The following is a 14,151-nucleotide window of genomic DNA, read 5'->3' on the forward strand; positions in this document are numbered from 1 at the left end:
AATTAGAAATACTATTCATGCTTAAACCTGGCAAGTCATATTCCATCCTCAAGCAGTGGCAAATGTTCACATTCTTCTAGACACAATGTGAGCGAGTGTTCCCTAGAACCCATTCTTTAGAAGCCTTTTCATGATGTACGTCATTGAGGCACCTGATTATGAAAAGACAACAAATTACTGTGCTTTTCGTATTGCTTCTCTATCTGCCACATCTGACGACGAGCTACCTTCAACCCTGCCTTCTGAGCAAGTACAAAAAGCCTACAAGAGCATGTACATGTAACACCATGAACTACCTACCTAGAGACTAAGACCAGATATTATCCTGGTACATGTATGATTACAAAGATGCCATATCTCAAACTTTGATACCCCATCCTCCACTTCTTATCTTTTAGTTCATCATATGTTCTGCATCACTTTGAATGCTCTGTCTGACTTTGATTAGCTTTCCTAACACACAGGATGGTTGTTTATGACTGAATCTAACGTTTATATGGACCACAAGTGCCCACATGAAGATGCAAAGAACAATTTTATAACTTTACTGAACTTTTTCCCCCCTTTAATACACTACTAGATAGCATTCATTTTGGGCACAAGCACAGTTGTTACACAATAGATGGTGGCACCACCAGGGACCTCACTCTCTCTTTTCCTTGCCCCAAAACTCATCCCGCCTTTTCTTGGCTCTCTCCAGGACCTCCGATGCCAGCGAGATGCTGGAGGCGTTGGAGAGCGTGGAGGTGGAGAGCTCGTCGCTGTCTCTCCGGCCCCGAAGCGGAGCCACGCCCAGGTCCGAGTAATTGTCGTCATCGGCCGGGGTCGACGTCGTTCCGTCGGCTCGGGGAGACATGAAGGAGTTTGTGCGGTGCTCCCGTAGGGTGGCTTGCCGCCTGGACTCAGGGATGGCCGTCTGGGGGCGCCCTGCAATGCTTCCTGAGTGGGGTCTCTCCAGTGGTCCTATGGAAAAACAAAAATACACATATTTATCTCTGCTTCCACAGTGACAGTTGTCTTTTGTCTCTAAAGCATAGTGCCAGTCTAACTTCAAGTTGACTTCCATAAAAAGAGTGATATCAAACAGAACAGAAGTTTATCAATACTGTTAATAAATGTAATATTCATATGTATAATCAAAATGATAACATTGGTTGCAACACACAAGCAAATAAGACCGCATATTATCACTCCAGGACTCTCTCATATCAAAAAAAAAAAAAAAAGCCAAAAAATTAAAATCAGGTCTTGTTCCATAACTTTGTGTCTACAACCCCTTCATTCCACAAAAGTCACTAATGGTGGTATCACAACAGAAAAATGGTTTGATGTGCAAGAAAGTTGTGTCAAAATCTAATATATTGTCATAATTAGTGGGTAAGTAAAGTCTATCATTTTTTTTAATGATTAAGCTGAAATGTTGATGCTCATTTCTTTACTCTTTTGTTTTTAACAATCTTGTAGTAAAACTACAAAGATGTAGTAAAACTACATATTATTACCATTTCATATTCAGTATGGAGAAATTATGCATATATCAGTACCTTCACATTCAGCTAGTCAGAAATTCTACTGTTCCATGCGCTATATATTTCACGGAGTTTTAATTTTCGTGAGCTTGGTGAGTTAGGTGTTATTTGCAAATTAAACAACACACAAAAATCTTTCTATAAACTGATTTCAACATGAAACAATGTACATAGTGTACACTTGTACATGACCATGACCATACGATATTGAACACGTGATCCAAGACCACCATTGTAGTGAACCATACAGCAGTCATTACAACAAGCATATACATAGTGTACACATAGATTATACATAGTGTACACTTGTACATGCGCTAGTATGCAATGCACAGTACATGAACAGGGTGCGTGATAATACAGTTACATCTAAACCAAAGTCTTGGCACGCCTACTGTGAAAATGGATGTTACACTTCTTCCTAAGAATGAGTAATGATAACAATTTATTTGTCCATGGCCATACTCTAAAATCGCCTAATCTAACCACTCACAAAATTGTTGGGAAGTCATAAATCAAGATAAATCAGACTTGTATATACCAAATACATTTGTACAGTATTTGTTTGATATCTGTGTAGACTCCAAAGGAACTCTTTCTTAGATTTCCATCACCAAACATTGCAAAAGATTTGTTTGTGAGCACTCATATTACTTTACATCACTAGCCGATAGAGAAGACAGGGTACCTGGATAATTTACCCAGACTTATTATTTACATGTAGGTCTGTATAACTGATCATTCAAGTCACTCGGGTCATCACTGTGCATGCTCAGCAACAACCAGTGTGAGTCTGAACAATTTGTACATCATTGGTTATGTGGACCTTTAACTTCAAACCTTTTCGGTTTCATGTGTGATGTCACGTGTTTCGTGGGTGTAAGAATGAACTTAACTGCTTGGAAAATGTTAGCCTTGCCTACTTGTTTGAGGAAAAGCACACTTTTGTTATGATAATTCTTAGAATGTTGTCTGGATGCGCCTTTTAGTTTCTTTCTGTGGCAACATTTATCACGATTTATGTGGAAATCATAACTTGATTTAAAAAAAAATACAAATGCAAGTGGAATCATTTGCCTGGAAAATGAATTGAACTGACACAAACCTAAAAAGGACTAGAAATGTCGCTATGGCGACTGGTATGCCTCCGCCATAATGCATGATTCTCCTAATAGGTCTAGATAGTAAATGTACATGTGGACAATGTGTGATTACATTTTCACAAAACTGGCAAAATATTGAAATGACAAGTTTGTCACAAATGTGTTGAATGTTCACCTTCCTTGACCTTGGTTTAATTGGATGAATAGGAGAGCATGTATTTGGGGATTTAAGGACTTTAACTTGACTTTGACCCATTCATACATTTATGCATTGAGTAATTTTCATGGTACCGGTATGGAGAAAAAGTGCAATTTCTGTACTGAATAGTAAATTGTTACCATGTTCATCTGGCCTTTGACCCTAAAATTCATAAGATAATCACTTTCAGGTAGAACATGCATAAATATGCAGTAAGTTTCACGATAAATTGAGCCACTTCTGAGATATAGAGGAAAAAGTTAGTTCAGCACTTTCACTTGATCTTTGACCTTTTGACCTTTGAGGCAAACCCAAAAAAAAAAGAAAAAGAAAAAGAAAAACTCTCCAGAGAATTTCTATTAGGTTACACATGCATACACCAAGTGTAAAAAAAAAAAAATAATAATCCTGCTGGCATTGCATGAACATGAGGGAAATAGTAAAATTTTGAAGTGTTGCACTTGACCTTTGACCCCTGACCTTTGATACCATGAACCCTACATTCTCTAGATAACCACTGCCAGTCAGTACATGTATATACTATGTTCCATGAAGATACCTTAAACAATTTTCCAATTTACAGATAAAAAAAGAAGTTGTAATACTTTCACTCGACCTTTTGACCTTTGACCTTTGACCTCATGACCTAAACTTTCACCAGAGAATCTAAATTGGGTAATACATGTATACACTAAGTTTCAAAAAAATATCTTCAGGCATTGCATAGATATGGTGGAAATAGTGAAATTTTATGTATTTGACCTTGACCTTTTGACCTTTGACCTTGAGCACGTGCACCCAAAAGTTGATAGGTACAACTTCACCCCCTAATACACATACATGCCAAGTTTCATTAGGATACCTCAACAGCTTTTGATAGTTACCTTGTCCACAAAATTCATTACGGACGGACGGAAAGACGGACGGACGGACGGAAGGACGGACGGACGGACGGACAACCCGAAAACATAATGCCTCCGGCACCACTTCGTGGCGGAGGCATAAAAACAGGGACATCCAAACGCGGTTCGTAACAAGCACAAAGCAGCTTTTGCAGTTACATTTTCCCTGAAAGTGAAATTCCTAAAGTGTGCATGAGGGATGCTGTAAGTGTATTAAAGCACCACTTCAGTTTTTGGCAGCTAGAAGATAAGAGCAGGGTAGATTGTACTTATAATTTTGTCAACTATGAAAAGTACTGGAAAAGTTTCACTCTTGAGGTTCAATGTTCCCTGAATTTGAGCATTCCTAAAGTGTGCATGGGGGATGCTAAGTGTTAGATTTTTTAAGAAGCTATTCAGTTTTTGACCGTCATAAGATCAGAGCAGAGTAGCTTGCACTAAAGAAAAGTGCCGAAGTAGTTTCAGTCTCTGCGTGAATATCAAAGAGTCGCCAGATCAGAGAAAGTGTCTAGACAGCCAGTTGTCTATAGAGAAGCCACTAACTTTATGCAACCACTCAAGCAATGTCTAATAAACATGTTATGTAGGGTACATATTTCACTGCATAGTGTATCCACATATTATACTCAGGGATGTGTATTACATACATGTACCAATCTGTTATTAATGCTTTTTTCAGAGTTTTCGTATCCCTTAACCCTAAAAGGGGCGGGGGGGGGAACCCGCCCCCCCTCAATGTTTCGCGCTACAATTCTGTAACGCGAGAAGGCCTCGTCGCGAGGCTTCTTGACTTTGTTTGTTCAAGTCTCGCGCAACTTTTGAGACCAAATTTGCAACGTCCGCGCATACTTTTGCGAAGCCACGCCCATTTTTGAAACATTTTTTGCCCCAAAACGGGCACAATTTTGTGATTTTGTGTACATTTCCTATGGAAAACAATGCTCTGTCATGAAAGTCATAAAAACCTGATTATTTTTACAATTAATCACTTTCATTGATTAATTTTGCGCTAATTATGGTCGAAAAGTGGTCAGTGACAATTTCCAATGAAAAAACAAAGAAAAAACAAAAGTTGGAAAACAAGGAAATACATAAGAAATTCTGAAAACAATAAAATACATAAGAATCGAAATGAGTTTTGGAAGTTTTTGTGATGTATAATTGTTGAATATGCTAAAACAGATTTACAGATAAAAAATAAGACTCTCAATGCTTTTAACTAGGCTAAAATATGATATTGAGCTTAATTTGCATACATAATTAATTAATTAAAATTAGAAATTGATTGTTTCAAAAAATCTCATGACACAATCTTGTAGATTATGACGTGGGTCTCACGCATGCAAAATTTCATCGCGATCGCATCACCGATGGCCGAGATCTCGGGGGGGGGGGGGGGGGGGGTGGCGGAATCCATCCCCCCAGTCTGAGCATAGCCAAAAAAGCCCGGCCCTTTTAGGGTTAATATCCAGCATGTTCATTAAAATAACAACATAAATAAAGAGTAAGAGGAACCGTAAACAAAATATCACATTTTGAACTCATCTGTTTTAGAGACAAGATTCATAACATTTTGCACCCTCTCTCATTCATACAGCACCTGGTATGTGTTATGTGTTAGGCAAACATGCTTTTGATGTCTATTTAGTAATACTGATATATGAGCAAGAATGGTAACTTAGTAAACTGGGGGGGGGGGGGGCCTAAGATCTCTGCTGTTGATAGCGCCATCGTGGCGAAAATCGGCACGCAATTTGCCCATCATGTAATCTCAAAGAATGAATCATTAAATTTTCCATAACACATAGATGTTTTCTCTATATCATGCTAACTATGCTAATTTATGCATGCTTTTGTGCATCACATTTTAAGCTTTGTAAAGCTTTAAATGGGCTATTTTTTTTCTCTAAATATTTTTTTTCAACATAGCTAACGAAGTAAGGTGAAAACAATTGTGGTATCACAAGGAATTTCTTGCGTATTTTATTGTTTTCTTAATTTCTTATGCATTTCTTTGTCTTTAATATGTAATGTATTTTTTAATTTTAGTTTTTCATTGTTTATCTTTACCTAGAATAGTTGATGATAAGCAAAAAACGATGTTATGTGAGAAAACCAAGGAAAAGCATTGATTTTACACTTCTTGCAAAACCTGTACATTGTACACACAAAGATCACAGGAAACTGCCATTTTCAGTGACAGTGGTCATGAAAATGTGCTATACCTCAGCAAGCATACCCCCAATTTTCACAGATGGGGTCTCAAAATGTGTGCAAGATGTGAAAGAAAATAGTCATGAAATTTAGAAAAAAAAAAATTCTGCATTAAAAAAAATCATTGTGAAAGGTGGCGAACAGGGGATGGGTGTTGAAGCCACCCGGGGCTACATAGGGTTAAAAGGGAAATCTAGTCAAAATAAAAGTTAGTCTTATTTAAAAAAAAAAAAGAGTAAAATCTCATGATTTCAGCTGCAAACTAGAAATATCACTTAAGGTGATTAATACCCCCGCCCCGTGACGACAGTCTTACCCAAGGAATGATCTTTCCTTGATCTTCTGCCATTTAAATGCCGTTACCATGGCAACGCAGCTTCCGACACGTCCGAAAAATATGTCTTGCACATCTTCCCACCAAGACTATTGTGTGTGCCACATTTCATAAGCTTTTGTCAAAAACTGAGGAAGTAGTTCAATCCACAAGATCTTTCCTTGATCTTCCGCCATTAATATGCCGTTACCATGGCAACGCAGCTTCCGACACGTCCAAAAAATATGTCTTGCACATCTTCCCACCAAGACCAATGTGTGTGACACATTTCATGAGCTTCAGTCGAATACAGAGGAAGTAGTTCAATCCGCAAGATCTTTCCTTGATCTTCTGCCATTTATATGCCGTTACCATGGCAACGCAGCTTCCGACACGTCCGAAAAATATGTCTTCCACATCTTCCCACCAAGATCAAGGTGTGTGCCACATTTCATAAGCTTTGGTCAAAAAACTGAGGAAGTAGTTAAATCCGCAAGATCTTTCCTTGATCTTCTGCCATTAATATGCCGTTACCATGGCAACGTACTTTCGGGTACTGTCAAAAAATGCGTCTTGCACATCTACAACCAAAGGCACACATCTGTACCAAGTTTCATGGAAATTGGGCAAAAACTGAGGAAGTAGTTTGCAACACAAAATTTTCCATCATTTTGGCTCATGATATGTGAGCTGTTACCATGGCAACATACTTTTTGTCACTGTCAAGAAATGTGTCATGCTGACCTATATCCTAAGACAAACATTCAATATGAATTCCATGAGAATTGGAAGAACACTGATGAAGCAGTTTTGCCATGAAGCATTTTGCCCTATATTTTACCAATAACATGCCGTTACCATGGCAACGCACTTTTTGCCACTTCGGAAATATGTGTCTTGCACATTAACATATTCAGATGAACATCTGTACCTAATTTCATAAAAATTGATCAAAAACTGTGGGAGGAGTTCGCGACGCAAGATTTGTACCCATTTTTGCCCATAATATGCCGTTACCATGGCAACGTACTTTTGGATACTGTCAAAAAATACGTCTTGCACATCTACAACCCAAGGCACACATCTGTGCCAAGTTTTATGGGAATCGGTTGAAAACTGAGGAAGTAGTTCGCGACGCAAGATTTGCAACGGACCGACCGCCTGACCGCCCGACCGACCGCCCGACCGACCGCCCGACCGACCGCCCGACCGACCGCCCGACCGCCCGACCGTCCGCTGATTCCTATATACCCCCTTCAAACTTCGTTTGGCGGGGGTATAAAGATTGACTGAAATTGGATGAAAAATAAGGGAGTTATCATTATGACATTTTGAAGTTTGCTAATTTCTGCAAAACAGTTCTTGTAGAGTGGATATGAATAAGCAGATGAGTGAGCTAACCATGTTAGTAGAGACTACTATGTAATCCCGTGAGATTTTTGTGCCAAAATTGATTTTTTTGGCCAACTTTGTTAATTTGGGGGTGCTGAATCCAAAAAACTTTGGTTCCATTTTTTCCAACCACGTCTTCAGCCGCCATTTTGAATTTCAAAATGGCCGCCATAGCAAACTGTATCTTGACCCATATTTCATAAAGTGAGCATTGTTGAAGCTTCAAATTTGGTGCAAAATGCATGAGTGTGATGTCAGACACTCTGATATATCTTTTTCTGATATTGTGGATTGTTTTGATACAATTTGTAGGCTGCCATCTTGAATTTCAAAATGGCCACCATGGGAAACTGTAATTTGACCCATATCTCATAGAGTGAGCATTGTAGAAGCTTCAAATTTGGTTCAAAATGCCTTGTTGTGATGTCATACACTCTAATATATCTTTTTCTAATATTGTGCATTGTTTTGTCCAGTTTGTAGGCTGCCATCTTGAATTCCAAAATGGCCGCCGTAGCGTTTTTACCCATATCCTAGGTCGCAATTATTGTAGAAGCATCAAATTTTCAAGAATGGGCATGCTTGTGGTGTCCAACGTTCCAGTACAGCTGTTTCCTAATTGTGGATCATTAGACAGGTAGCCATGTTGAAATTCAAGATGGCTGCTATATAGAAACCATATAATACTGTTGTAAGCGCCTTAGATGAATATGCCAAAATAGTTCTAGTTAAACCGAATCCATTTCCATTTCAAGCAGAATGACAGCCATCTCTCAAAATGGTCGTCATAAATTCAAAATGTAAGGACGAGGTTCCAATGACGTCATCAAGCCATGCTGAGGGGCAGGGGGGGGGGGGGATACCCCTGTCCCATACATGACATAATTGTGGGCAAGTAAGCATGTAAGCGTTACATCCCATATAGCCAGGCGGGTATACGCGATTCCTGAATTGCGCGCTAAAGCGGTTTGTTTTTGCCTCTCAGGGAACACATCACTTTGCATCGTGGAACCTCGTTAATGATTACATTTAATCCAAGTCAGTAAAATATTTGTACAAAAGCAACCATTGATACAATTGAAGGTGATCTTCAAAAACTTGATGCTGCCTCGAGAGACAAACAAGGAAAAGTCTCGCAATGGCAAGAAATGCCACGGTCACCCTACCAGGCACCACATTCACAAGCTTGTTTGTTGGCCACAAACTGAAACTAGATTTGCTAGACACTAGATATATTTCTGGAATAATGCAGAATGAATAAGGAATGAGTAGCCTCTTTCCTGATTGCCCTTGAGTGGGTCATCTTCAATTATTAAGACTTCCAAGATGCTTACTGCTGTACAGCCTATGATTCTCAAACAACAAAGGAGCAATAATAGCTCAGTTCTGTGGCACTTTGCATGCATCAGAATTCCTCCTCAATTTAGAAGACCATCACATGAGGGTAATCTCAAAAATTGTCACTGCCTTGAAGCTGATGAATGTGGTGTTTGGCATTCAGCTATCGGAAACATGCAAGGGGGATATTCTAGAAAGAGATGAAAAGGGCAGTTTTCATCTTCTGTACTAAGAATTCGTATCTAAGAGAATGAAAATATATTCATTTCTCGGATAGTATGAAAAGGCCAGACATTCAGCTCGTGCAATCAAAATACACCATGTAAGATTGGATCCAAGGTCATTAAGCATAAGAGGATCCCCAACTTCTCAAAACATTGCTACTGGTTCTACAGTCTAAATAGACCTGCCATTATCCAGTCATTGCTGGACGATACAATTATTGGAAGGTATAAGTTCTAAGTAATTCCACAATCACTCTTCATCTCATAATTTCATGGCCTTCTCCTCATTCTCACTAACAAAGGTTCATTTTTAATACCCATGCCTTAGAGATCCACAAAACTGAGCCAAATAATCGGCCTGAAAGTTGAAATACTGAGCAGTCATTTCTATCTGACACAGAGACCACATCACGGAAAGAAAAGAAACAAAGGGTTCATCAAAGATGCCATGGGAGCTGTCACCTGTCACTCACAACGAGGAAACAGATAGCCTCATTCCATTGTATGTATTAGATGCTACTTCAAGAGCAACGGGAAAATCAGAGATATTGATGATTATTACGTATACACTGACATTTCAATTCTCCTGATGGATCTTGTAAGTTTGCTTTACTTACTGCATTGCATGATGTCTGCTCCATCACTGGAAAATTGTTAAAATGATAAAAGTACAATTGGCATTATTGAGAGATTATGTTCTGCAGTTCGTTGTGGAAAAAAAAACGACTATAAAGGTCTGCTTTTTCATGCCTTTCATGGTGCTGGCTGAAGTTGAAAATTTGAGGATGTCTCAAAGAGCAGATGGACCAAGAAGTATCTGAACCTAGAATCATGCAGAATGTGAAATGACACAGTCCATGTCTTCCAGAAGTTTGGCGTGGATGACTTCAGACTTCATCCAGGACAATCCCCCGCTTTACCCTAGTAGAGTCTTGATACAACATTGATACAACATTATCGAGAGAGCAAACCTCGTCAACTCTCACAACCTAATTTGTGCCTCTACTACAGGGAAATATGATATATTACATTGTAGCTATTTCCAGAGGGTATCCATAAACTGTTAAATTAAATACTTGGAGCTTCCTACACCAACGGTGGCCACAGAATTCATTATCATGCTCATAGCAAGAAATGCAAAAGTCATTGTTTCTGGAAGAATTTTATCGAACCAATCCTCCCCGTGTAGAGCCAAGTGCTGTGACTTCAAAAACTCATGCAGGAAATGAGCCTATAGAAGACATTATATCTATTAAAGTGACTATCCCACAAATTTTTAGAATATATAAGGGCTAATATTGTAAACTCTACGACCAAATCTTCTAAACGGGGCATTTAGTCACTCAGACACAGTTATTAAGAGGTTCTTTTGAAAGTCATTTGTTTTGACGTCAGAATTACATGATTTCCCATTCACAATTTTTACCTAAACGCTACGCTTTTAAAGGAATGTTTCCCATGGCTGCCATTTAGCATTTCAACATGGCAGTGTACCTACGGGACAGGAAGTAGTCCCGCCTACGCAATTCACTGAAGTGATTGACTTACACATGAGTGTTCCAGCATGCTTGGGTTTGCAGTTTAATGATCTTACAGCACCAAATATGGTCGAAATCCATCTTGAATTTCAAGAGTGGCGGCCAGTGCGAATAATCCATTATTACAGAATGTATAGGCCCTATGTGTGTGTTTTTAAAAGAATGTACACTGTAAGCCACCATAGACATTCATTGCTTGTAACCAGAGATATTAGCTGAAAAGCAGCCATTTTGAATGCTAAGATGGTCGCCTCGAAAGTGATCTGCAATTTCAGGGAGGGGAAAAGTGCATCTGAATGTTCAACATTATAAGCCTGGTTTATGTCCGAAATGTGAATTTTCTTTATTGCTTACAACAGCCCCTAGCAACATGAGATATTGGTCAAAATATACGTTTTGGTATGGCGGCCATTTTGAATTTCAAGATGGCCACCTTCAATATCAAAATGAACCATCGTTTCAGAAAAAGATGTTTCAGAATGTCTGATAGCATACGCATGCTCTTTGCCCCGAATTACAACCTTACTCAATGTACCGTATACGATATGAGATATAGGCCCAATTACATTTGTTATGGTGGCCATTTTGAATTTAAAGATGGCTGCCTGAAAATTGTATTAATACTATCTACAGTATCAGAAAATGGTGTACCATAATGTCTGACATCATAAACATGCTTTTTTCATCAAATTTGAGCCTTCTATGATGCTCACATTATGAGAATTGGGTCAAAATACAGTTTGCTATGGCGGCCATTTTGAAATTCAAAATGGCGGCTGAAGACGTGGTTGGAAAAAATGGAACCAAAGTTTTTTGGATTCAGCACCCCCAAATTGACCAATTTAGCCAAAAAAAATCAATTTTGGCACGAAAATCTCACGGGACCCAATATTTCGACATAGTAGACTGTACTATGTCATAACCTCACAATTTTCCATTGATCGTGTTAAAGAAATATGACAAAAATTCAATATTTCTGTCATTGAAGTCTAAAAACTGATGTTATTCTTGGTTGAATAACTTTGGAATAGTGATCAGCTAGATATACCCGGATTTGAGCCTTGGGCACCCGTTTGAATGAAGAACAGGAAATTTCAACAATTTTATGTACAAACTACATATTGTAAGAGCTGAAATTTTCACGGTGGTTTTATTTTCGCGAATTTCGCGAATCGCCTTTGCGCTGCGAAAATAACAACACACGAAAATGTCAACGCGCAAATAACTAAGTTCAGTTAGACCCTCGCAACCGCGAAATTAACAACACGCGAAAATGTCCTCAAAGCAGCAATTCGCAAAAATATCTGTACGCGAAAATTTCAGCTCGTACAGTGTATATGGAAAGTTGTGAGGGGATGACATCCTCACTTTGCCATTTGCATATTCATATTGACCGTTAAAGAACTGTTTCCTGAAAAAATTAGTGAAACTTCAAAATGTGATCACTTCCTTATTTTCCACTCGATTTCAATCAAAATTTTACTGTTAAACTCATAATATCTTACTCTTTCTCATCCGACAAACTCACATTTGGACTGGATTTCCCCTTTAAAATGGTCAAGCCATACCCTTACATCAGCAACAAAGGCAGAGCATGCATGTGCAGCTCAGTACCAGTACTCTACAATAACAGCACCAGTGCCATTGCACTGGCATTGTTGAAAAATCAGTCCAGACTATAATATGTAATCTTGGGCCAAGTTTGTGGATTATAATGACCTCTTTCTGAATCATTGACCACAATTAGGATAACATCTTTCGAAAATACCATCAAAAAATTATTATCATTTCTGTGATTATGTTCATCATGTCATAACAGGGATGAATAATTTGCAGTGGAATATATATCTCCGAATGCTAACATTTGGCTACCATGAGAGCACAAGGCGGCACCACAATTTGTCGTACCCTAAATTGAGGCTTGCTGAATCATATGCAGTCTTCCTGTTTTCTGTGCGATTGCTGTTCACTGTATCTCATCTGAACAAATAGGAAATAAACTTCAAAAGCTCAGATGACCACAATGTGAATCCGAACAGGAATCTGAATGAGATTCTGAAATGAAACCAAATGAGGAGGCTCAAAATAGCCCCACAAGTAGCTTCAACAATACCAAAAGCAATTTAAACTTCTTTCACAGCCTGGACTGTTTTACCCACAGATAGGAAATGGCCAAAACTTCCTTGTTGGAAAACCCCCTGTAGCAATCACACTAGTGAACACAGAAAGCAGAGCAAGAAAAAAAAAATCAAAAATGCATAAGTTGTTTAATGAGGAACATGGATTCTGGCCATTCCCACTGGCCTTCACTGACAACAAGCATGTGGCCTCCAAGAAAGGTCCTGTCTTAACCAGCACTGAATAAGATGAAATGCTTCAAGCATACATCAGCTCACACAACAGTTTTTTTTATTCCTGAGTATAATCACTTAGTTTTCAATCTATCATACTAGTAGATTTAAGCCCTGTTGATTCTTCTTGATATGAAAAGTAAATCTCCCTATGATATCATGGTCTTAGCTTAGTTTGGAAGCATAAAGACAATGAAAAGAAGTGTTTTCTTTACAGTTTATGCAGACCTTACTTCTTGTCTCAAATTGGATTTCTCCCTTGTTCAATCTCTGCAGTAAGTGAAAGAGAGCATGAAAACCTTACAGAAGCTTTGAAAACAGTCAGCAGTTACTTGACGCTGAACTCTATATTTTGTGAATACAGACTACAAAGGGTGATTCTGGGTATCATCAATGGAAGTATCTTATACTGTACGTGTTTTTTACAAAACATCCAAAAGTTCATTTTCTTCATTTGAGGGAGCAAACCTGCCACATTTAGTATTAATATACAGAAGAAACTTCCAAATTGGCTTCCGTCCAACTATCTTTAGCATGTAACAATGGATACTGCCATTATCCACTTGGTTTAGGTCAAGCAACACCTACTGTAAAGTATTTCCCAAAAAAAAATTATGATCGAATTTTCTGCATTGATAACTTTTAAAATGGTTAAACAATCCGAATGCTATTTCAGGGTGTGAAACTATAACTTCTTACCTATACATCTTGCAGAAAACCCCATTCAATTTGGTTAAGTGGTCACAGAGAAACGTGAATTGTTGTACGACATGTCATGGGTGCGTTCTTCCAAGTTTAGCACTTGGATGCTCTTAGCATTTTGTAAGGTGTGAGCACATGGACAAAACTTGGAGGGAAGGGATTCCTAACAATTTCTACAAAGATCCCAATTTCTCTGTGACCTGGGGTCTGTGAATGGGGGTTTTCTGTAAGATGTACATGATAAGTTATAGTTTCACACCTAGAAATTGCATTTTTATTGATTCACTATTTTTAAAGTTATTATTGCAGAATGTCCGATTGTAATGTTTGGGGGGACATACACTAC

The 14,151-nt window shown here is 38.5% G+C and overlaps 1 protein-coding gene across 1 annotated transcript in view; it reads right to left on the reverse strand.

Annotated features, from left to right (window-relative positions):
- Nucleotides 1-643: 643 nt before the first annotated feature.
- The window catches only part of LOC139743777 (nuclear protein MDM1-like), a 44,679-nt gene continuing 31,171 nt past the window's right edge, over nt 644-14,151 (reverse strand). Inside the window, exon 15 of the mRNA XM_071654231.1 lies at nt 644-963. Coding sequence (XP_071510332.1) covers nt 644-963 — 320 coding nt within the window. The remainder of the gene's footprint in view (nt 964-14,151) is intronic.

This window comes from Diadema antillarum, unplaced genomic scaffold (assembly GCF_040938485.1).
Source record: "Diadema antillarum isolate AM-2024a unplaced genomic scaffold, OU_Dant_1.0 seq00001105_RagTag, whole genome shotgun sequence".
NCBI lineage: Eukaryota > Metazoa > Echinodermata > Echinoidea > Diadematoida > Diadematidae > Diadema > Diadema antillarum.